The 26,218-nt window shown below is 35.0% G+C and overlaps 1 protein-coding gene across 2 annotated transcripts; it reads right to left on the bottom strand.

Annotated features, from left to right (window-relative positions):
- Nucleotides 1-13,574: 13,574 nt before the first annotated feature.
- On the bottom strand, nucleotides 13,575-25,487 carry lactb (lactamase, beta). Of its 2 annotated transcripts, none has more exons than XM_056451790.1 (6): nucleotides 25,021-25,487; nucleotides 22,565-22,631; nucleotides 20,981-21,171; nucleotides 18,983-19,289; nucleotides 16,978-17,143; nucleotides 13,575-14,224 (listed from the first exon to the last, which is right to left on the bottom strand). In XM_056451790.1, the coding sequence occupies exons 1-6, from the start codon at nucleotides 25,372-25,374 to the stop codon at nucleotides 13,699-13,701; spliced, it is 1,611 nt and encodes a 536-aa protein (XP_056307765.1). In that variant the 5' UTR covers nucleotides 25,375-25,487; the 3' UTR covers nucleotides 13,575-13,698. The 2 variants fall into 2 exon arrangements, with proteins under 2 accessions (XP_056307765.1, XP_056307766.1); XM_056451791.1 differs by having other exon boundaries at nucleotides 25,027-25,487.
- Nucleotides 25,488-26,218: the final 731 nt, after the last annotated feature.

The raw sequence follows: 26,218 nt of genomic DNA, 5'->3' as shown, positions 1-26,218 counted from the left end.
CCGCCGACGCAAGATGAGAATTGTTGCATTCCAAATGTGGACAAACAGCAATCTCGACATTTCTAGCTATAGTGTCCGCCCACTGTACTTATGAGCCTCAGGAGAGGAAGACACAGAGACTCATCTGCTCTGGATTTCACCTGGAAGGTAAGTTTCGCAGACATTTCCCTTAAACACAACAGGATATTTAGGATTTCGTGCATTTTCTGCGAAACATTAAGCCTTAAAAATTTCAAATACTGAATTTTAAATACACTTTTTAATGTGTTCACATACTTTTTGAGTGCCCTGGACTTCTGATTTTGGTATATACACTACATTAGCCTTCAAAATGTCAAATACTCAATTATATACATTTTTTAGGCTTTGTAATGTTTTCACATATTTTTTGGGTGCCTTGGACTTCGGATTTTGGTATAAAACACTACATTAGACCTTTAAAATGTCAAATACTCAATTGTTAATAAGGCTTTTTAAAATGTTCACATACTTTGAGTGCCTTGGACTTTAGATTTCAGTATAAACACACTACATTAGCCTTCAAAATGTCAAATTCTGAATTATTTAGACACTTTTTTAGGCTTTTTAATGTTTTCACATACATTTTGAGTGCCTTGGACTTCGGTATAAAACACTACATTAGCCTTTAAAATGTCAAATACTTAATTACAATATTTTTTAAGTAATATCCATGTTAATAAAGGGATCTTAATTTGTTCACTTTTCGAGTGTCTTGGACTTAGGATTTCAGTATAAATACACTACATTAGCCTTCAAAATGTCAAACACTCATGTTAATGAATTTTTTTTAAATTTGTTCACTTTTCGAGTGCCTTGGACTTAGGATTTCAGTATAAATACACTACATTAGTCTTCAAAATGTCAAATGCTGTATTATAAGTTTTTCTAAAGTAATAGCCATGTTAATAAAGGCTTTTTAATTTATTCACTTACATTGGTGCATTGGATTTAGGATTTTAGTATAAATACACTACATTAGCCTTCAAAATGTCAAATACTCAATTATATATTTTTCTAAAGTAATAGCCATGTTAATTAAGTTTTTTTTCAATTATATATACATTTTTTAGGCTTTGTAATGTTTTCACATACTTTTTGGGTGCCTTGGACTTCAGATTTTGGTATAAAAACACTACATTATACCTTTAAAATGTCAAATACTCAATTGTTAATAAAGGCTTTTTAAATGTTCACATACTTTGAGTGCCTTGGACTTCGGATTTCAGTATAAATACACTACATTAGCCTTCAAAATGATAAACGCTGTATTATAAGTATTTCCTAAAGTAATAGCCATGTTAATAAAGGCTTTTTAATTTATTCACTTACATTGAGTGCCTTGGATTTAGGATTTCAGTATAAATACACTACATTAGCCTTCAAATGTCAAATACTCAATTATAAGTATTTTCTAAAGTAATAGCCATGTTAATTAAGTTTTTTATTTGTTCACTTACTTTTTGAGTACCTTGGACTTAGAATTTCAGTATAAATACACTACATTGAACTTGAACTATTATACACTTTAAAAAAAAATATTGCTGCCTTATTTTTTAATTAAATCAAATTAACTTTTCTAGTCAACTGAATCTACACTGATCAAATAACATTTAAGTTAAACTTTGTACTCTATAACTTAAAAATACTTGAGGGGGGCTAAAAATTCTGACTTCAACTGTATATACACATACACATATATTTTATTTTATTTATGTGTCTTTTTGTCTATAAAGGTGTGGTAACATTTTGTCTGAAGTGTGAATCTAAAGATGGGTTTGTAAACATTTTAAAATGTGAAAATGACATTAGACAAAAAGCAAAGGTTATAATTTGCCGTTTCTGAAAAGCAGCATCATTCCAATTGAAGAGAGAAATAATGATATAAACTGAAAGATTGATCTTTTATGTAGTATTTTATGCAGAAAACAATGCTTCAAACGGCAACATTTTTATTCCTTTGAAAGAAATGTCCTCACTAGTAAATATGTATCAAAAAAAGTTTTACTCTAACAAATATAAAAACTATTTTCAAGTGGTCTCCTTTTTCCCTATAAATGTATAAAACTCAGTGTTTCCCAACCCTCTTCTAAAGGCACACCAACAGTACACATTTTCAGGCTCTCCCTAATCAAACACACCTAAATCAACTCATCAGAACATAAGAGAGACTCCAAAACCTGAAGTTAATGGTCAGATAAGGGAGACTGAAATATGTACTGCTGGTGTGCATGACTGTTGACAAGCCAACAATATGCACGGATACAGTAAAGCCTCTGTATACTGTAATAAATTTGAGCTAACTTGACTATAACATTTTTTTTCAGGTGACTGCTCCTAAACTTCTGTAAGAGAAGATCCATTCAGTATTTCCCATGATGGCAGGTAATCAAAACTATTTGCAGGGAAATGCAGAGGGAATGTCAGAATAAAGTACTGTATGATGTGCTCGTCACAGATGCAAATGTAAATAAAATGCAAAATAAGAAAACGCACTAATCTATGGGGAAATCGTGGGGAAGAGAAATAATCAGAGAAATAATGGATCTGTTTGTTGTGCCCTTCGGTTTTCCTGTTGTTACAGAACACGGTGACCCATGCACTGGGTCAGAAGCCAACTTTTGCATGAATGGGAACTTGCTTTAAAATACCTTCTGTGTCGACACCCACCTGTGTGTAAGTGTTACATCAGCCTAAACCCATTCGAAGAATGTCTTGCTAACATTCCAGATAAAGTTATTAAGCTGAAATGTCATTACTATTAGTTATTTCTTAGTTAATTTAAAACACTGGCCACTTTATTAGGTACACCCTACTAGTATCAGGTTGACCCCCTTTTGCCTTCAGAACTGCCTAAATCCATATCCGTGGCATAGATTCAACAAGGTACTGAAATATTCCTCAGAGATTTTGCTCCAAATCGACATGATAGCATTTGTCTGCTGCTCATCATGATGTGAATCTCCTGTTCTACAACATCCCAAAGGTGCTCTATTGGATTGAGTTATGGTGACTGTGTGGAGGCCATTTTAGTACAGTGAACTCATTGTCATGTTCAAGAAACCATCTAGATGATCACGCTTTATGACATAAATCCTGCTGGAAGTAGCCATCAGAAGATGGGTACACTGTGGTCATAAAGGGATGGACATGGTCAGCAACAATACTCAGGTAGGCTGTGGCGTTGACACGATGCTCAATGGTACTAATGGGCCCAAAGTGTGCTAAGAAAATATCCCACACCATTACAGCACCACCACCAGCCTGAACCAATGATACAAGGCAGGATGGATCCATGCTTTCATGTTGTTGACTCCAAATTTGACCCTACCATCTGAATGTCGCAGCAGAAATCTCATCAGACCAGGCAACGTTTCTCCAATCTTCTATTGTCCAATTTTGGTGAGCCTGTGTGAATTGTAGCCTCAGTTATCTGTTCTTAGCTGTTCTTCCAAGTCTTCTGCTGCTGTAGCCCATCTGCCTCAAGGTTGGACGTGTTGTGCGTTCACAGATGCTTCTGCAGTGGTTATTTGAGTTACTGTTGCCTTTCTATAGCTGGAACCAGTCTGGCCATTCTCCTCTGACCTCTGGCATCAATTAGGCATTTGCACCCACAGAACTGCCGCTCACTGAATATTTTCTTTTCTGACAATTCTCTGTAAACCCTAGAGATGGTTGTGCGTGAAAATCCCAGTAGATCAGCAGTTTCTGAAATACTCAGACCAGCAAGTCTGGCACCAACAACCATGCCACGTTCAAAGTCACCCAAATCAGCTTTCTTCCTCATTCTGATGCTCGTTTGAACTGCAGCAGATCGTCTTGACCATGTCTACATGCCTAAATGCATTGAGTTGCTGCCACGTGATTGGCTGATTAGAAATTTGCATTAACGAGCTGTTGGACAGGTGTACCTAATAAAGTGGCCAGTGAGTGTAGTGTATGTATGTTGTATATATGTCTAAAGTGCTGTTGACTTTATTTTTTTACCAGATGTTGATAACAACCAAAGAAATCCATATATGACTAATTAAACAAATCTAATTAGTTTAGAAATGAAGTTATGTGTAATAAAATGAAATGACGCTGGAAAAAAGTATTGAACACATGAAGAAAAAGGTGGAGAAAGTCAGTGAAAGCTCAGACAGCAGCTGAAATCTCTCAGTAGTTCTTCAGCAACCATCGTCAGTGTAAATATCAGCTGCTTCAGTCCAACATCTACTAGAAGGAGGATAAAGATGAAACCAGGTTGGACATTTCAGCAAGACAATGATCCAAAACACAGTCAAGGAGACTTTCAAATGCTTTTAGAAAAAGTCAAATCAAGCTGAAGAATCAAGTCTAGAATGGCTTTACACTGATGGTTGCCTGAGTACTACTGAAAGATTTCAGCTGCTGTCTGGGCGTGCACTGCCTTTCACACCTCCCTTTCTTCATGTGTTCAACACTTTTCCTTGCGCCATTTCATTTTATTACACATAACTTCATTTGTAAACTAATTAGATTTGTTTCTTTTCATATATGGATTCCTTTGGTTGTTATCAACATCTGGTCAAAATTTCAAGTGAACAGCACCTTAGAAATATGTCTTCTTCACCATTAACATTCCCTGTAAAATCAGCTGTGTAATGTCACATACCTTAATGCATTGCTTTTCTCAAAACCTGTCGCTCCTGCAGCTGCAGTGCCAACTACGAGGGCAGCCGATGTGAACATCTCCAGCTCTTTAGTTTCTCCCACAGCAGTGAAGAGAAGGGCCTGATCGCCGCCGTGGTCATCATCGTCCTGCTCATCATAGTGGTGCTCGGAGTGGTCATCTATTACATCTGCAGTGAGTCACATCTCTGACTCTGAGCTTTCAAGAGTCATTGGCATCAGCACAGGAAATTCATTTCTCATTATCATTTTACAAGAAACGATGGTTAGCAATAATGAAACGGAGATAGAGAAGGGAACACTCCACTTTGTTTTGGAAATGGTCTCATTTTAGAACTCCCCTAGAGAGATAAATAGTTGAGTTTGACCTTTTTTTGAATCCATTCAGCTGATCTTCGGGTCTGGTGGAAGCACTTTTAGCTTAGCTTAGCATAGATCATTGAATCGGATTAGACCGTTAGCATCTCACTCAAAAATGACCAGTTTCAGTAATTTCCATATTTTAAATTCGACACTTCTGTACATTGTGCAGTAAGATTGACGGAAAATAAATGAAATGTAGTTGATATGTATTGACGTTATTCTTCAATGCGGAAGTGCGCTCGTTTTTGCGATTGTTTTAGAACTTTCGATTCGGTTGCCCATGAGAGAAATGACTAGGAATAATAAACGACAGAAAACGGTCAAACTACTTGCTCTACAAACAAGTGTGTTCATGATTATACATAAAAAGTAGATTAATATAATAAGAAAATATCAGTTTGCAACATAAGCAGCAAAACTAGTGGTTGTTAACGTCTAAAAACAAATGAAAGTGAATGAGACCGGAAATCTCGAGCCAAAATTATTCAAATGGATGCCCGCTCCGATGGAGAATAAGGTGAATAGAAACTATACACTGAAAAATATACTGGCAGCTCATTACACAGACTTTTTAACGTAAATTAAAAACAGACAACTGCTGTTAATTGACAGTGTCCACATTAAAAAAAATAATAAAAAATCATTTTTTTGATGGTATAACTACTGTAAAACACAAAACATTTTCTATTAATTTAAGGGATTTTTAATATTAAAATGGACGTAATAATCAAGGAACTTTGCTGCTGTACCACGGCTGCAGCAGATGCAGTGATACTACATCTGGCTCATTTATATAACATAACCAACCTGCAAGAAAATGCTCTTATTATTTATGGTTTTTGTCTTGTTTCTAGTCCAAATATCTAAATACTAGACTAGAAACAAGACATAAACCTTGAGTAAGAAAAGCATTTTTTGTACTGAACCATGGAGACATTTTGATTCAGAAGTATTTCAGGCACTGCATAATATGACAACAAATGTTGACAACTGTGTACACTACCGAGAAAGCCTTGTTGTCAATGCCAGCTGCAAGAGCAACAAATAATACCATATTTGTAAAACGGCAGAAGGTGACTTTTCTGATGAATCATCTGTTGAACTGCATCCCAATCATCACAAATACTGCAGAATACCTACTGGAGCCCGCATGGAGCCAAGATTCTCATAGAAATCAGCCAAGTTTGGTGAAGGAAAAATCATGGTTTGGGGTTACATCAAGTATGGAGGCGTGCAAGAAATCTGCAAGTGGATGGCAACATCAACAGCCTGTGGTATCAAGACATTAGTGCTGCCCATTACATTACAAACCACAGGAGAGGGCAAATTCTGCAGCAGGATAGCGCTCCTTCTCATACTTCAGCCTCCACATCAAAGTTCCTGAAAGCAAAGAAGGTCAAGGTGCTCCAGGATTGGCCAGCCCAGTCACCAAACATAAACATTATTGAGTATGTCTGGGGTAAGATGAAGGAGGAGACATTGAAGATGAATCCAAATAATGTTGATGAGCTCTGGGAGTCCTGCAAGAACTTTCTTTGCCATTCCAGATGACTTTATTAATAAGTGATTTGAGTCATTGCAGAGATTGTATGGATGCAGTCCCTTCAAGCTCATGGGAGTCACACATATTCATTCTGTTTTCCACTGCAGGATGACTTCATATCTATACTGGACATTATTATTTTAAGTGACAAGACTTTTGTCTCAGCAAAGTCAGACCTTACTGTCTTAAGATCAATCAATTAAAAATCAAGGCCTGATCATATTTTATTTTGGGTCAAATAAGTGTAATCTAGAGGCCTCGACTTTTCATATAAGCCACTTCTGATACCAAATGATCAACTGAGAAGTCAAGTGTATTAGTTTGTTTATTCTGAAACTTGGATCGACCCGACAAGACTTTTGTCAGGTTAGTGTATATAGCTATAGCTATTGACCGGAACATGCATTGATTGCATGTGGGTATTGTTTTTAAACACCAGGTATGGAAATACATTAGTTAATTCTGATTACATTAAAATCATGGTCATGATATTGACAGCTGGTTGATCAGTTGTTTTGGTAAAATTGTGTTGGAGTTAAAGATTCAGCAGTACTGATACTATAGTTCAGCTGAAAGCAGCCTTTTTGCATTTTTTTGCATGCTAGACAAACAAATAAAATAAAAGCCTCAGGAAAATGAGGAAGTGCAACATGGTCACTTTATTTGCCTTTATTTTGAGTCTTTTTCTAAGAAGTTATAGGATGGAAAACTCCAGATTTTTAAAACTTATTTCTGATTTTATTATCATACAGGTTTCTTTTTCCCCTCATAGTTTTAAGTTTAGAATGGAATTTCAGTCTCATAATTTGGACTCTTTATCAAGAATCGCAACTTTATTTATCTGTGTTATTTCTCTATTTTGAGTTTGCACTCTTTGTTTGACTTCTTGCCACAGTTTTTTTACCATTCAGTTTTGAGTCCCTTCACTTTGTATGAGGTGGCCTAACTAATACACTGCAAAAGCAAATAGTTACCTAAAGGGAGTAAACCCGTTGACTTAAAAGCGGCAAGTTGACTTTACATTAAATAAGAGAGTGAACCTCGACTCGACTGTTATAGTGTGGAATTATTGAGTTGACTTAAATACACTTTATAATTATGAACGGTTAATTTCGTTCATTCGTTAATTTTCTTTTCGGCTTAGTCCCTTTATTAATCTGGGGTCGCCACAGCGGAATGAACCGCCAACTTATCCAGAATATGTTTTACGGAGCGAATGCCCTTCCAGCTGCAGCCCATCACTGGGGGAAACAACAGTTAATTTACATTAAAAATGAAATGAAATGAGTTTACTAAGTTTTTAAAGTAAAGTCAATTAATCCCTTTTAAGCAATGGGTTTATTCACTTTATTTAAAGTAAAGTCAATTAATCCCTTGTATAAGCAATGGTTTACTCACTTTTACAGAGTATGTACAGTGGCATCCGTGAAAATTTTCATAGCGCTTCACTTTTTCCACATCTGTTTATGTTAACAGCCTTACTACACAATGGATTAAATTCATTTATTTCCTACAACATTCTACACACAATCCCCCCATAATGACATAGTTTTTGGAAATTTCTGCAAATGTATTAAAAATAAAAAACCTGAACAATCACATGTACATCAGTATTCACAGCCTTTGGCGTGAAGCTCTAAATTGAGCTCAGGTACATTCTGTTTCCACTGATCATTCTTGAGATGTTTTCAGCAGCTTCATTGGAGTTCACCTGTGGTCAATTCAGTTGATTGACATGATTTGAAAATGGATACACCTGTCTATGTAAGGTCCCAGGGTGACAGTGCATGTCAAAGCACAAACCAAGCATCAAGACAAAGGAATTGTCTGTAGACCTCCGAAACAGGATCGTCTCGTGGCACAAGGCTGGGGAAGGTTACAGAAAAATTTCTGCTGCTCTGAAAGTTTCAATGAGCACAGTGGCCTCCATCATCCGTAAGTGGAAGATGTTTGCAACCACTAGGACAACCACCTGTGCAGCAATCCACCAATCAGGCCTGTATGGTAGAGTGGCCAGATGGAAGCCACTCCCCACCTGGAATTTGCCAAAAGGCATCTGGAGGACTCTCAGACCATAAGAAACAAAATTCTCTGGTCTGATGAGACTAAAATTAAACTTGTTTGGAGGGAATGCCAGGCGTTACGTTTGGAGAAAACCAGGCAGCGCTCATCACCAGCCTAATACCATCCCTACAGTGAAGCATGGTGGTGGCACCATCATGCTGTAGGGATGTTTTTCAGCAGCAGGAACTGGAAGACTAGTCAGGATAGAGGGAAAGATGAATGCAGCAATGTACAGAGACATCCTGAATGAAAACCTGCTTCAGAGTGCACTTAACCTCAGACTGGGGCGACGGCTCACCTTTCAGCAAGACAACACTGCCACAATATCAATGGAGTGGCTTTACAACAACTTAGTGAATGCCCTTGAGTGGCCCAGCCAGAGCCCAGAACTAAATACTATTGAACATCTCTGGAGAGATCTGTAAATGACTGTACACAGTCGCTTCGCATACAAACTGATAGAGCTTGAGAGGTACTGCAAAGAGGAATGGGCAAAAATTCCCAAAGACAAGTGTGCCAAGCTTGTGGCATCATATTCAAAAAGACTTGAGGCTGTAATCGCTGCCAAAGGTGCATCAACAAAGTATTGAGCAAATGCTGTGAATACTGATGTACATCTGATTTTTCAGAATTTTTATTTTTAATAAATTTGCAACAATTTCAAAAAATTTTTCACATTGTCATTATGGGGTATTGTGTGTAGAATGTTGAGGAAGTAAATGAATTTAATCCATTCTGGAATAAGGCTGCACATAAACAAATGTGGAAAAAGTGAAGCGCTATCAATACTTTCCGGATGCACTGTAGTTACACTGAAACTAATAATTTGTTAATATTGTGTAAATACATGGTATAACATTGTACTCATGCTTGATTAAATACCTGTAATTGTAACGTAATTACATCTGTAATTAATTTCTGTTATTACATTTATAATTACACCGTTGATCATCCCTTACACTTAACCCACCCTTAAACCTATTCATACCGCCTACCAGTCTCTAACCCCACCAGTATCCAGAGGTGTTTTGCAATACATAAAAATACATTGTGTTTATATTTGATCAAATAATTCTTTAAGAAAAATGTCTTAATAACCCAACGTAATACTTTCAAATACCAAAATAATCCTCCTAATGGGTAACAATCTACCTTTCATGTCTATTTATTTCCAGAATAAAGAAAAATCAAGACAAAAAAAGAAACAAACAAATCCAGCAAAATCCTGCAGAGTATTGGAAAGTGAACAAAAGCCCGACCCCCGAACAGAATGTCTGACCGACTCCCGACTTCATTTTCTAACATCGCCCTCTTGTGGAGACTTTGGACTCAACTGTGAAAATGTGTCGGATCTGCACAGAAGCTTAAACTGCCCACAAAATATCTTTGTAAATAGTTCTGTCTATTACAGCCTGTTAAGTTGAATACGTAACAAATGGATGCCAATTTTACTATTTTTATGTCAGCGATACGAAGCAAAACATTTCAAAAGCAGCATCCTGGGCGTAGATTTTCATTTTAATTAGATAAAGAAGACTTAACGATATGTGATATACCACTTGCATGTGCTATGTACATACATTTTTCTAATGTGCCGTTTTTGTTTTGGCCTTTTTAAATAACTTTATTTGTACTATTTTTGTACTGTTATTAATATGCATTCGCTGGACTCATTCATATATAATAGTCATACTATTTATGCAGGATTAATCCTAAAGTCGGTTTGCAGTAGGCAGGTTTTCCGTGTCTAACACCTATAACCAAGTGAATGCAATAGTATCTGGATGCAGGCTTGATGATGCAAGCTGAGACTGCATATCTCAGTAATGCAATGTGAAGGGTAGGGTTAGCAGTGGGGTTGGTGAGTGCATTAAAAAGCATTGGATGCGACTCAGATTGCACTGCACCAGGTCTGCATCCAGACCCCTCTCAGTGAATGTGCCGAAAATGTGAAGCATACCATCATATCTATCCCACAATGCAATGTGATTGCCTTGAGATAAATAAATTAGATGATTAGAGGAATATCGACTATTTTTTTCCAGCATTTTCTTGTCTCTATTTAATCTGAATGTCAAAAGTGAACAAACTTTTAAACATACAAAATAAAAATATATATATTTAAATTAAGTTTCAAATCATTTATTTGCACACATGCACGCACATACACACGCACAAACAATTGTTTTAAGGTATATTTAAAAAAACTGTATATATTTGATACAGTTTTACATACATGTTTAAACTAAACAGGGATGGGATGTTTAACACTGATTATTTATTTATTTATTTATTTATTTATTTATTTATTTATTTTTATTATTATTATTATTATTATTATTATTATTATTATTATTATTATTATTATTATTATTATGGTGTAAGTTTTAAGAATGGCCTGCAGAGAGCAGCAGATGTTTTAAAACATTCAATAAGATTTTTGGGGGGGCTAGAAAGTCTCTCAAATGTCTTTAGTGTTTTCTTGAATAAATATTTATATGAGTGTGAAGCCAAAGAATGCATCACAGATGTTACTGAGCAACAGTTATTTATTACTTAAAAACCTCAAAAGATGGCATGCTTTTTGTATTTTTAGTAAAACAATCATCTGAACGTGTATTAATTATTATAACGAACCTAAAGATTCTCAGTTTGTGATGCAGCGCCAACTTTGATACACCTTTTAGTTTCTCAACGCAGTTATTTGAGTTTTTAGAGGCTACATTTACAAAAATGCCAGCACTACTTTTAGAATGTGAGGTCTTCTTTAAAAATATTGTCAAAAGTAAAAAAAAAATATGAATAATATCGCTCAAAACATGCACAGATATAGGGGCATCCGTATTTTCAAACGAAACTGGATGTTGTAGTACCAAACTAGTGGTGATGTTTGGTTCTGTTAAAGAAAATACTACTGAAAGCTCATTTTTTAAATTTGGGATATAATTTGTTCAAATATTTAGCTTTGTTTTTCATGTTATGGAATTAAATACACTTTATATAATTATGTAGTGTTAGTCTTTTGAAAAATACACTTAATATAATAATGTATTTAAAAATCCATTGATTTATTATTTTCTTAAACTTAAAGCTACGTAACTTTTGATTTTCCGTTTTTTTTTTTTTTTTTTTTTTAATTCAGCTACAATCCAACAAGTGTTTCCCTTCAAACTAACAGGATTTTTACGCCTCTATTTGAAAAGTGGAACCAACAGTTAAGAGGTTAAACAGTGATCATAAAACAAAAATAAATAAATAAAATCACATAAAACAGCCATGTTTCCATAATACGTTTATTTATTCAACATAATAAACAGTTCACATACTTAAAATATCTCCAAAAACAAACACTTGGCACGAACATTCAGTCCAAACGAATCGTAAAACGAAGTCAAACACGTGTGTTATCTTCAGCGGCAGTTTTATTGAACTCGTACGCAAACTTCAAGGCAGTGTTATTGAGTCTCACCGACTGCATGTTTGTAATAATGCAGACCATCACACCACGAGGAGGAGATCGACGCGTTAAAATGTCCAGTTCACTTTCTTTAGACAAAACCAGCAGATTTTCAGTCAATTTCAAGGTAAAACATGTTTCGAAACAAATACGTTTTATATAATAATGTATATTAAAATACATTTATTTAATCGTTTTCTTAAACTGAAAAGGCACATAGCTTCTTCTGTTTACGTTTTTGACGTTTCTTCAATTCAGCTACAATCTGACAAGTGTTTTCCTTCAAATTAACGTGATTTATATGCAGAGGGGGGGTAGTAACGAGTTACATTTACTTCGTTACATTTACTTGAGTAAAATTATTAGGTAACGTGTACTTTTAAATATGTGTACTTTTACTCAAGTAAATTATTAGAGAAAATCATTACTCTTACTTCACTACATTTCGTGGCGTTCCTCCATTACAGTCAAATGATAATAAATATGATCCCTATGTTTTGTTTGCAAATATCGCGAGGCGCTGCAATGGAGAGGTTGTGTTGCGAGGTATACTGTCTACGGTTCTGAGAAGGACGGTCATGCTGTCTGTGCAGTGAGTTTATCGGACGAGGTCACCCGCTGACTCAAGTTCAATCTGTTTTCACTCCAAGATGTCAACAAGAAAACAGGTAAGTGTTAATATTATCCCAGTTTGGGATAACTCATTTGGCTATTTTTGTTATCCATGAATTTTCAATCAAAGTACAATTACTTGCGGAAACTTTTACTTAAGTAAAAGTAACAATCTTAAAAGTTACTCGAGTAATAGATTTTGGATACTCTACCCACCCCTGTTTATATTTCTATGTTTAAAAAGTGGAACCAACAGTTAAGAGGTTAAACAGTGATCATAAAACAAAAATAAATAAATAAAATCACATAAAGCAGCCATGTTTCCATAATACGTTTATTTATCCGTTTATTCGTATTTATACGTTTGTTTATTTAATAAACAGTTCACATATTTAAAATATCTCCAAAAACAAACACTTGGCACGAACATTCAGTCGAATCGAATCGTAAAACAAAGTCAAACACGCGTGTTATCCTCAGCGCCAGTTTTATCGAACTCATACGCAATCTTCAAGGCGGTGTTATGGAGTCTCACTGACTGCATGTTTGTAATAATGCAGACCATCACACCGCGAGGAGGAGATCGACGCGTTAAAATGTCCAGTTCACTTTCTTTAGGCAAAACCAGCAGATTTTCGGTCAATTTCAAGGTAAAACATGTTTCGAAACAAATACGTTTTATATAATAATGTATATTAAAATACATTTATTTAATCGTTTTCTTAAACTAAAAAGGCACATAACTTTTCTTCTATTTACGTTTTTGATGTTTCTTCAATTCAGCTACAATCTGATAAGTGTTTTCCTTCAAACTAACGTGATTTATATGTCTATGTTTAAAAAGTGGGACCAACAGTTAAGGGGTTGTTTCCATAATACGTTTATTTATTCGACATAATAAACAGTTCACATATTTAAAATATCTCCAAAAACAAACACTTGGCACAAACATTCAGTCCAAACAATGTAAACGAATCGCAGAACGAAGTCAAGCAGATGTGCTATCCTCTTCGTCGGTTTTATCGAATTCGTACGCAATCTTCAAGGCGGTGTTATTGAGTCCCACCGACTGCATGTTTGTAATGATGCTGACCACCACACCGCGAGGAGGACGATCCATCAAAACGTCCCGTTCACCTTCTTTAGGCAAAACCAGCAGGACGCTACTCGCCCCAACGGCGCCCCCTGTGTGTGAGACGTAATGTCTGCGCTTTCTGCACTCACCATATTTCTGCTGCTTCTCCACCACCAGCCAGCCCTGTGCGTACTGACCGTCTCTGTCCCATGATGCCTCTGTTCTGTCCACCGGCGCCCACATGACTCTGGCGGTGTGCGGTTTGACAAATCCGGGAAGCCGGCCGTTCACTTCGGTCATCTGGTAGCTGTAGAGAAGAGCGTTTCCGAATTGCAAGAGGTCGCCCGCTGTCGACAGAAAACCTCCACCGGCCCATTTGTAGGAGTTGTCCACATAGGGGCAGTTCACAACACGGCCCTTTTTGTTGAGGTGGTAGAATCTGCAGGAAGAACGGGAAATATGTTTAGCTTTATCTGCATGTCACAAATAATACAGTGGAAAATGAGTCATATGAGTACATTCTTTTTAGGAATAGCCAATAATACATTGCATGGGTTAAAATGATTGATTTTTCCTTTATGCTAAAAATCATTCGAACGTTAAAGGTGCTGTATGTCGGTTTTTGACTCTTCTAAAGCATAAAAATACCATAATATGTTTGCAGATATTTAAGAAACATGCTCAGTGAACATTCTTGTTTATCTGAAAAACAATGCTGAAGTCAGATACTCTGCTTTGAAACTGAGAGTTATGTGCTGGAACGTCTGTCTTTATTTCGGTTCTTTTAACCCGCCCAATGCTACTTTAGCCAATTATATTTCAGCACCCCGGGTTGCCTTCATGGAAAACAGCGCATTTTATTCATTCATTCATTCATTCATTCATTCATTCATTCATTCAGAAAGGCTCTTTAAGCATGCATCCGTGACTGAAATACGACCTCCAGTGGACAGTAGCAGACTCCGAAATGAGATGCTAATTCAGAGTTCGACATGAGGTGGTTATTAATTAGCAAATAATGTAAATATTACGAGCGTAAACATTAGGTGAGCAGGTTATATTGTAACCCTGTGTCCTAACAACATGCTACTTGGCGGGCGAGATTTGCAGTGATAAGCAATTTGGCTGTTTGCACTAGATTAAACACGACAGAAATGTAAATACAGCCATTCAGAAGCACAGAATAGTTCACTCACTGCACTCCAACGAAATGTTCAGGTTTATAAACTAATTAATACATATTAAACCTCTTTAACATTACTAAATGTAGATGCTGAATCAATGATGTGTGTTGGTTTACACTCAGTCACAGTTCTAAAGTTCAATTTCAAATGGTTTATTTTATTTTCAAGATCTGAGGTGAACTATCTGCTGCTGCTTTCAGTAGTATGGCAATAAATGTCACGTAAAATGGCATTCAAACACAAATTATTAGCATTTAACACTGAATAAAGCACATGAGGTATACCTGAGGGGATCATAGTTTATCCTGTTGTTCACCTGTGAGAAATAGAAGCTGTTTCTATAATATAAATTGCAGATGTTGATTAGGACAAAACCATATTTCTTTGATCACGTGGCATTGCTTTTAGTTAGAAAATTATTCAAATCAGCCTTTAGACTTGATAGTTTGGCACACTCACGTCAGTCTGGCAACCTGCATGAAAATGTGTTTTAATCCAGGAGTGCAATGCCTAGTTCAACCACTGGGTGTGAAACTTACACACTGCACCTTTAAGTAATAAATAATAATGTAAGTAATAATGTAAGGTAATAATATAATAACTAATAATGTTCCATGAAGATAGCGGTAAGTTTCCTATCATAAATATAAAAAAACAACTCCACAATTTTTGATTAGCAATATTAATTAGTAAGTACTTAATTTGAAAAAAAAAAAATGGTATTTAAATTTTTTTTTTGTTTTTGTAAAAATAATTTACATAAAATTATTCAAATTTCAAAACGATCTGTAAACAACCTTACCAAATCATCATACTTCGAATAATTTTTACGCCTCCGCACATATGCAAAAACAAAATATATATATATATATATATATATATATATATATATATATATATATATATATATATATATATATATATATATATTAAAAAGTGAATAAATTAATAGAAAAATCAACAAACTAACTAATTAAATAATAATTACGTTTTTTTTTTTCAGATTTATTACATTTTAGATTAAGCTAAATCTTTTAATTATCAGCAATGTTTCCTAAAAAACAAATTTTTTTTAAGATATAAGGGAGACTTTCTGGTAAAAAATTTCTTTATTATTTTAGAGCTTTTGCTGCTCTCTGCAGGTCATTCTTGAAAGCTACACCCCAAAAAAATAAAGAATCTATTTGTTCAAAATCGTATCTGTGTGTAATGGGCATGTATGCAACACTAAAGCATTCCATCAAAACCCCTTCAGATTAAGTGCAATATTTAAGAGTGTATATATATATATATATATATATATATATATATATATATATATATATATATATATATATATATATATATATATATATATATAAAATACTAATATAATATACTAATATATATATATAGTAATAATGAAAATTTTCCATGTTTTCAGGCATGTTTATAATTATTTGTAGACATGTTTTTCAAACGTTTTATCTTTAGAAGAGTTACAAAGAATACATATTTTGTGGAAAAACTTTGATTTCCAATCACAACAAATGAAAACTTCAAATGTTATTTGTTTAAACATTTCTAAATTGCTTTATATTTATATGAAATGTGAAAGAAATGTTATCAGAGCTGCATAGAACAAAACAAACTAAAAACACTTTACACAAACATGCAAACCAAATCCTGTAAATCCAGAGAAAACTTGAATTTTCAAGAGGTTTCTTTTTTCTTACTATATCATTTATATTCATTTATTTTCTATTTTGTCTCAATAGTCTTAGTTTTAGATACCAATAAACACTGCTCTACAAAACTTAACTGGTCATGATTTGACAAACATAATTGATCATATAACTTAATGAACTGAATTCATATTATATTTATTATTACACTTCATATTTATATTCCATTCATGTATAAAATATTCATAAAAAATGTTTTTCATAAACAACAACAAAAAAAAACAATTATTCATTTGTCTGTTGATTTGTGTTCATCATGATTGCACTTGAGCATTGTCTTTTACCTGGCACGGTTGTAAATGATGGGGTCGTTTTCATCTGGAACGGTGTTCATCATGCCCAGCTCCCGAAACATGGCCATCATGTGGTCGAGGAAGCTCTGATTGGCTGCTCGCTCCACCACAGCACTCAGCAGACTGAAGGCATGGGTGGAGTACAGGAAAGTTGAACCTACAGCAGTCCAATTAAGAAGAATTAAGCTCTATAAGTAATAATGATCTATCTATCTATCTATCTATCTATCTATCTATCTATCTATCTATCTATCTATCTATCTATCTATCTATCTATCTATCTATCTATCTATCTATCTATCTATCTATCTATCTATCTATCTATCTATCTATCTATCTATCTATCTATCTATCTATCTATCTATCTATCTATCTATCTATCTGTCCATCTATCCGTCCATCTATCCGTCCATCTATCCATCCATCTATCCATCCACCCGTCTGTTGGTCTATCATTTTAGTTTTATTAAATTAATTTTCACATTTACCTACAGATATATGATACACAGAGTTTTTTTTTTTACATTGGGTATATGAAATTATGAAACTTGAAAAACCAGAAAGAGCAGAATAAATTAAAGTTAATAAAATTAATGACTCTAAAACATTGAAAATATGGTAATAAACTACTATATTCATAAAATAACTTATGTAATCAAAGCCAAATCTAATGATACAGAATTTTTTGCTTCATAATCTGCGTCTAACTTTTACTTAATTGACAAAAAAGTATAAAGAAAAGATTTCCAATGTTTACATTTAAAATTTGAAATAGATTTTATACATTTTTATTTATTTATTTATTTATTTATTTATTTTTTGATGCTCCTTAAAAGTTGGGATTTAGAACAAAATAAAAGTGAAATGGTACTAGAATATCTAATTTAAACCATTTTAAAATAGTCCACAGTAGGCGAGTGGACTGCTTTCAGGTTTGAGTATAAAAGAAGCATCTTCCCAGCAGGCATAGGACATCAACATGACGTCAGATTGGCATTGTACCCCAACATCATGGGATGTTGCATTTTGTTTTAGGAAATGAAAATCAAGTTGACATCAGAACCCAACATCAGGCTGATGTCAATATCCAATGTCCATCCTAAAATCAACAAAATATCAACGTCTAATGATGTAACAGCTTGACATTGTGTAGACGTGACCACTATAACGTTGATAAGGCGTTTTATTTTAGTTGCCATACCTGACGAATAAATGTCAGTATTTGACGTCAATATGACGTTGGTTTGGATGTTGGATTTTGGTCACTTTTTTCATATCAACTTAATTTGACAACGTTATTGGACGTCAAAATAACATTGTCTTTAGACACTAGCTAGAAATTGAATTTTGGTCACCTGACATCACAACCTAAATCTAACCTAATATCAATGTCTAATGATGTTAAAGCTCAACGTTGTGTGGACGTTACAACTATGACGTCTATTAGACATTGGATTTTGGTAACTTTCCAACGCAAAATAAAAATCAGCCAAATATCAAATTCATTTGATGTCATTATTGGACCACTATGACGTCTATCAGATGTCACATTTTGGTTGCCATACCTGACAAATAAATGTCAGAATTTGGCGTTAAGAAAACGTTGGTTTAAAATGTTGGCTCGACGTTGGATTTTGGTCACTGAAACACAGCCTAAAATCAGCCTAAAATCAACCAAATATCAATGTTATTTGATGTGGTTATTGGATGTCAAAAATAACATTGTGCTTAGATGCTGGCTAGACATTGAAATTTGGTCACCTGAAGTCACGACCAAAATCTAATCTAATATTAATGTCTTATGACATTGTGTGCCTGCTGAGTTAGTCCAAAATTGAAAATAATGTAGTTAATTCACCAACTACCATGTATATAATAGATTGTCAAGTCAAACAGAATTAACAAACCATATATTCTTGATTTTATTGCATTTTACAATGAACACTTTTCAGAAATGGGGTTCTACAACAATATATGGGAAGACGAGAAAACTTACCGGGTTTAAAAATGAGAGGATCGTCTTTGAATAAGTCCAGAGCCTGGATTACACTCTCGAAGTTATCTTTAAGGTAATACTCCTCCTGCTCAAACTCCTTTTTCCGTCTGCCTCCTTTAGCTTCTTTGCTTTTCGAGTTGTTGTCGTCTGCTTTCAGCTTCTCTTTGTTTTCCTTCTTCTCTTTCTTCTCCAGGAGCTTCAGAAGGCGCTTTGCTTTCTCTCTATTGTCTCTCACCTTTTGGGCATCTTTTTCATAGTGACGGATGCCGCTCAAATGGGACAGGAGCATCCGAGGCGTAATTGTGACCTGGTTTAAGGACAAAGGGAAGCGACTGATATACTTAATGTCAAGTTCTTCAGTATATAATCCAAGTTCAATATACACAAGTAGAGGCTTAAAAGTCCTGACTCTAAAGGAAGAAGCATTTAAATAAATACATAATCATTTATTCCTGTTTTCTAATTCTTGATTCTAACTAGCTTGAGGTTGTGAAATAAGTAATAGAAAAATCAACAGATTGCAGTGCTTTATGGGATTTTTAAGGAGGCAAAAAACTGACGCCAATCATTCCATGGTGTGTTGAAATTCTTGATTTTGATTGGCTGGAAGGTGTGCAATAAAACAGTTTAATGCATATTCGTTTAAGTAGTTTAGTCAGTTTTGATCCCAGTTGGAAATAAATGCGCTTTCCTCAAACATTAGTAGCAGCCATAGGAACTCAGTGAATGTTGCCGGAGTCTTTATTTCGCTGTGATCTCGGGGGCACTGATGTGCGCATTACTAGAGAGCCAAAACCATTATGACACCAAACCTACAACAATGTTCCAAAATATTACACGTCATGAGGCTTTGCTAACAAAATGAAAGCCTGCCAGGTGAGAATGTACGAGCTCTATTTTAACAATCTAAGCACATGGTGTAAAGCACTCTGCACATGTCTGAAACCACTTTTACTATTTTAGGGACAAGAAAAAGTGCATTTTTATGTAGACAATAATAATCGCATACATTTTAATCCTTTCATTTTTTATATTTAAAGATGTTTGTGTGCTGCTGTGCATCCCTGTGTGTGTAATAAAAATGTACACGCACTGTGGGCCTGCCTATAGACGAATATCACTAACACACTCTGTTTTAAGGTACAATTCTCACTATTATCAAACCATTAACTATGACTTTAGTTCGATAATCTCCTAATTTGCTGCTTATTAATAGTTATTAAGGTAGCAGTTGGGTTTAGGTATTGGGTAGGAATAAAGATTATGCAGAAAATGTATATTCATAAGTAATATAATGCGCATTTATTGTGTATGGCTGTACACCCAAAACACTTTACAATTGTGTGAGGGGGTTTCTTAAAAAAATAAATAAATACAATTACAAATAATCAGCTAGTATGTTAATAACAGGCAGGTAGTAAGTCCCTAGCTAACGAGAGTGAGAATTGATATTTAAACTAATGTGTTGCCATTAATTCTTAAAAAAAAAAAATCTGTGGATGTAAATTTGTAATTTTTTTGAAGGGTTAATTGAATTGTATGGCGTCACGGTGGTGCAGTGGGTAGCACAATCGCCTTACCGCAAGAAGGTAACTAGTTCGAGCCTCACTGGGTCAGCTGGCATTTCTGTGTGGAGTTTGCATGTTCTCCCATTGTTGGCGTGGGTTTCCTCCGGGTGCTCCGGTTTCCCCAACAGTCCAAAGACATGCGCTATAGGTGAATTGGGTAAACAAAATTGGCCATAGTGTATGAGTGTGGTGTGTGGGTGTTTCCCAGTGTTGGGTTGCAGCTGGAAGGGCATCCGCTGTGTAGAACATGTGCCGGAATAGTTGGCGGTTCATTCAGCTGCGGCGAGCCCTGATGAATAAGGGACTAAGCCGAATGAAAATGAATATTACACACTATTGTGATCCGAAATATTACTATTGCGATATCGATGCTCAAGCGAAACATTGCACAGCCCTAATTACAAGCGTCTTCTGAAATGGACGCACTCACATTCTCTCCATCGAACTGTTTCTCTGGGAACTCCGGGACGTATTTCTGGACAGGAGCGTCCAGATCAATCTTGCCGTCCTGCCAGAGTCTGGCGACGGCCGTTGCAGTCAGAGGTTTACTGATGCTGGCAATCCTCATCACTGTGTCCGGACCACAAGGCACTCGGTTCTCCAGATCCGCATAACCCAGCCCTGAGAAAGGAAATGCATGGGTAATGTACACCGGTACACTCAGTGCCAGAGTCTCTAAACACATGCTGTACATGGATGATAAATTTTGGCTTTGCATACAGTTGAATTATTAGCTCATGCTAAATTTGAATTGATTTATATTTTGGCAACACATTTCTAACTAGGCATGGGCCGGTATAAAATTCTGACCGTATGATAACCTTGGATAATAAAATCACTGTTTCACGGTATTGTGATTACTGCTCTAAAATATATTCTTTTCAAATGTCTGGGTAAAAAATGTAAACTTTTCCCCTTTAAAAACAATATCTTTTATTTTTTGAAAGATTTAAAATATTTTGGAGCAGTAAAGATGTCAGACTAAATAATTCAAATGAATCATTGACTTCTGCTGTCTTCATTGCTTTCAAAAACACAGATTTCTTTACCATTTAAAACGGCATCTTTGTATATTTTTTCCGCTGGAGATACTGTTGCCCTAAAAAAAAAATATATATATATATATATATATATATATATATATATATATATATATATATATATATATATATATATATATATATATATATATATATATATATATATATATATATATATATATATATATAAATAAAAAATCTTACACATACCTTAGGAACGGTGTTACAGAAAATTTTGGCGGTTTTCAAACCTTAAAACGCTGTTAAAAACAGCGGTATACCGTGAAAACGGTTATCATACCATGCCTATTTCTAAGATAATAACTATAAACTCTAATTTCTAATATTTCTTTAATCTTTGCCATGATGACCGTACAGAATATTGTACTAGATATTTTTTCAAGATACTAGTATTCAGCTTAAAGTGACATTTAAAGTTTTAACTAGGTTAATTAGGAAAGTTGTAGACTATCAAATAAAAATATTGCTTAAGGGGGCTAATAATATTGACCTTAAAATGGTCTAAAAAACAAAACAGTTTTTTTTTTCTCGCAAAAACAAAATGAAACAAATAAGACTTTCTCCAGAAGAAAAAATATTATTGGAATTACTGTGAAAATGCCCTTATACCATTAAATATCACTTAAGAAATACTTGGAAAAATAAATATTTCACAGGATGGCTAACAAGTTTGCCCTCAACTGTACGTGCACTGTAAAAAATGCTGCGTTCTACACAATTCCTTCATGTTTTCCCAACACAAATCAATTAAGCTAACTTAATAGTTCTTACAAATTTAAATGGATTGAACATGAAACAATTGAGTTGTTGCCAAAATACCTCAAGATTGAGTTCATTCAAAGTAAGTAGTTTGACTAAGCTGAAAAATATCCTTTTTTGTGTGTGTGTTTGTTTTAATTAAGCAGTAAGTCAGTAGTAGAGATGATCTCAGTGTGCACTGAATGTCTTCATACCTTCACACCAAACTGTTTTGCCATCCACAGAAACTCCAACAACCATCCCTGGAGCTCCAACTTCATCCTGAAAAATTATATGACTTTTTTTAGGCCGTTCTGCACTACAAACGTTTTATTTTTAATAGACAAAAAAATCTCCCCACTCTCGGCACTATAAAGTTCAATCAACTTAAATTTGTACTTTTTTTTATTAATGTGAATTCATTTTAAGGGGCGGCGTGGTGACGCAGTGGGTAGCGCTGTCACCTCGCAGCAAGAAGGTCACTGGTTCGAGCCTCGGCTGTGTCAGTTAGCATTTCTGTGTGGAGTTTGCATGTTCTCCCCGTGTTGGCGTGGGTTTCCTCTGGGTGCTCCGGTTTCCCCCACAGTCCAAACACATGCGCTATAGGTGAATTAAATAAGCTAAATTGGCTGTGGTGTATGTGTGTGAATGAGAGTGTATGGGTGTTTCCCAGTGATATGTTGCAGCTGGAAGGGTATTGTTGCGTAAAACATATGCTGGATAAGTTGGCGGTTCATTCCGCTGTGGCGACCCCAGATTAATCAAGGAACTAAGCCAAAAAAGAAAATGAATGAATGAATTCATATGCATAATCAGGGCTGGATTAACCACTGGGCATTATGGACACAGGGGCCTGTGTGAACTTGGTACCCCTGCGAGGGGGGGGGGGGATGGGGGGGCTAAGTGCTAAGTGCAAATAGCGCACATTATTGGAATAAGCTAGTTAAGCAAATCACTCCCATCACCGTTTGACTGACAGACACAACATAACTAAAGAGTGCAGCCAACAGCAACGTGAGTGCCGTAGCTTGTAAGGCGCATGGCAACATGTTTTGATGCGATCGATCATGAAACCGGTTGGAATCCAGCGCCAGATGAACACGTTCTTTTTTTCCCCACTGCATATCAGATTTTGCTTCCTCGAGGAAGACAAGTAGGAATCATTAATAGGTGTGTTTATTATAGAAGACTCAAAGAACTGGATTGGAGAGGTGTTATATCCAAATCATATGCTTTACAAGTTTGTAGACGTTATACATTAAAAACACCATTAAATATATATTTTAGTGCTGCTTCTGTAACCTTCAACAAGCATATTAAAATCCATTAATTCTCACTAGTTATATTATCATTATTTTTTTAAAGTGTGCTTCAAATGCTTTAAAAAGAAGTTAAATCTTTGTAGATTAGAAATATATGTGCTGTATATCATTCATTCATTTTCTTTTCGGCTTAGTCCCTTTATTAATCTGGGGTCGCCACAGCGGAATGAACCGCCAACTTATCCAGCATGTTTTTACGCAGCGGATGCCCTTCCAGCTGCAACCCATCTCTGGGAAACATCCACACACACATACACACTCATACACTACGGACAATTTAGCCTACCCAGTTCACCTGTACCGCATGTCTTTGGACTGTGGGGGAAACCGGAGCACCCGGAGGAAACCTACGCGAACGCAGGGAGAACATGCAAACTCCACACAGAAACGCCAACTGACCCAGCCGAGGCTAGAACCAGCGACAATACATTATAGATTAATTTTACTAAAAAATATTATATTAATCTTATTTTTTAATTTAACTATAGGGATGCAGCCAGGTAGGGGGCCTACAAGACATTGTGCCCAGGGGCTTCTGAAGTCTTATTCCAGGTTAAATAAATAATAAATGAATTATTTAATGAATAAAACATTATTTAATACTGTATTTAAAGTGAAACACATACTAAAATATATTTAATTCTAATTTCACAAAACGCATTCACATTCATTAATCTGTGTTATTAATAATGAATCATTTTAAAACCTAGTTTTTAAATGAATATTAAAGTAAAACTGAATGTAAGACATGCGACAAATCTCTGCTACAATAATTTCTGCTTAAAATGGATAAGCAAAAAAATTAAAGATGAAGCCCTGGCTCTATAGATCAGATGTTACTGATTATTATTTATACTACATTTTATTTTAATATAATATAACGATAACATGCAGGGGCGTATCAGACATTTTAATAGTGTGTGTGTGTGTGTGTGTGTGTGTGTGTGTGTGGTGGTGGGGGTGGAAGGGGGGGTGGGCTGTATGAGATCATACATTCATAAAATTATTAATCACCTGTTTCTAAATTGTCTGTCTCTAAAAGTGAGGGGGACGGATCCCCCCCGGTTGCTACGCCCCTGATAACATGAATATTCTTTACAAAGAATACGCCAGTTTAATTAAGATCAGTGTGTTTTAGATTGCAGGGAAAAGTTCATTGTTTTAAATTAAACAAGGACATATTTAAATTGATTTATCATTAAGATAATAAATGTTGTTTCATAACTTACATGCAATTTCAGACCGAATGTTCAAAGTAGCGTGGTGAATAACATAGGGACCGTTCAAAGGAACGAATATAAAACCTAATTCACCTCAATGAAAAGGTAAGGTAAATGGTTCTCAGATACCTGTACCTTTATCCGCTGCAGCAGGTCTCTGCTCTTCTCTATGGCGGCGGTGTATTTGCACACAATCTGATGCCCGTCTGTCTTCTGTTCGGCACATTCACACTGTTCAGACCCAAATGTGCGATAATTCAAGCCCAGAGCCAAAACAAACCCCGTCCCGAGTCCGAACATCCACAAAAGCGAGTGTTTTGGGGCGTCTGAAGCTCTTCTGGGCGCTGAAGTAAAGCTCTTCATCAGCTGATCCCTCAACTTCACTCTCCGTGTCAACAAACACACAAAAGGCTGCGATTTATTGACGCTAGATTTACATTCAGCGCAAATGAGACGCCGCGATAAACACAGCAAACGAGACATGACTGTTTACGTCGTGATGTGATTGTGTAAGGGTAAAAAAACAGAGTAAAAGCATTTAAGAAAATGCAATGAGTTCCTGTCAGAACTCTACATACAAGCAGCGACTGACTGTCCAACAGCTGACCGGCTTACAGTATAAAAGTCCTTATTTATATCGTGTAATGTCAGAACTCAATGTCATGCTGTTCTTTTTACACACCATCAATAATAATAATAATAATACTAATAATAATAATAATAATAAATAATAATAATAATAATAATAATAATAATAATAAATAATAATAATAATAATATTAAGCTGACTGTTTTACAGTTATAAAAAGTCCTTCGTTTTTATATTGTAATGTTAGAACTTCATGTAATGCAAAGTTTTTTTGCACACCGTCAATAATGATAATAATAATAAAAACTAAGCTGACTGTTTTACAGAATAAAAAGTCTTGTTTCTTTTTTGTGACATTAGAACTTCATATAATGCAAATGTTCTTTTGTGTAAAAAAACTTAAGAATAATAATAAAGTTTGTACAGGACAAAATTTAGCTGTCAAAAAAAAATAAAATAATAATTTTAGCAAATAATAGATATTTTATTCATTTATTTATTAACTGACACATTTATTTGCCAACACAAGTCCTGAAGAAAACTATCGTCAGTTATTAATAGGACTAATGTTGGCAAATATATAATAATGTCAGTTAAAGTGTATTTAAAGTTTCTATTACTTTTGTCACCTGCACATATATTAATTATAAATGTATTATATATACATATATATAATTTTTCATTTATTTTTTTTTATATATATATATATATACAACTTTTTAATAAAATATTAAAGTA

The sequence above is a fragment of the Danio aesculapii genome, chromosome 25, assembly GCF_903798145.1.
Source record: "Danio aesculapii chromosome 25, fDanAes4.1, whole genome shotgun sequence".
In the NCBI taxonomy this organism is placed as follows: domain Eukaryota; kingdom Metazoa; phylum Chordata; class Actinopteri; order Cypriniformes; family Danionidae; genus Danio; species Danio aesculapii.
Note: the sequence above shows the minus strand (reverse complement) of the source record. Positions and strands in the feature narration are given on the sequence as shown.

Bases quoted from the DNA above. Each gene is read 5' to 3' on its own strand.
- lactb (XM_056451790.1), bottom strand. From the start codon at position 25,374: ATGTCTCGTTTGCTGTGTTTATCGCGGCGTCTCATTTGCGCTGAATGT. The intron at 19,290-20,980 runs GTGAGTGCGTCC...TCCTTAAACCAG, and splicing joins AACAGTTCGATGGAGAGAAT to GTCACAATTACGCCTCGGAT. The intron at 14,225-16,977 runs GTAAAAGACAAT...TTCTTCCTGCAG, and splicing joins ATCATTTACAACCGTGCCAG to ATTCTACCACCTCAACAAAA.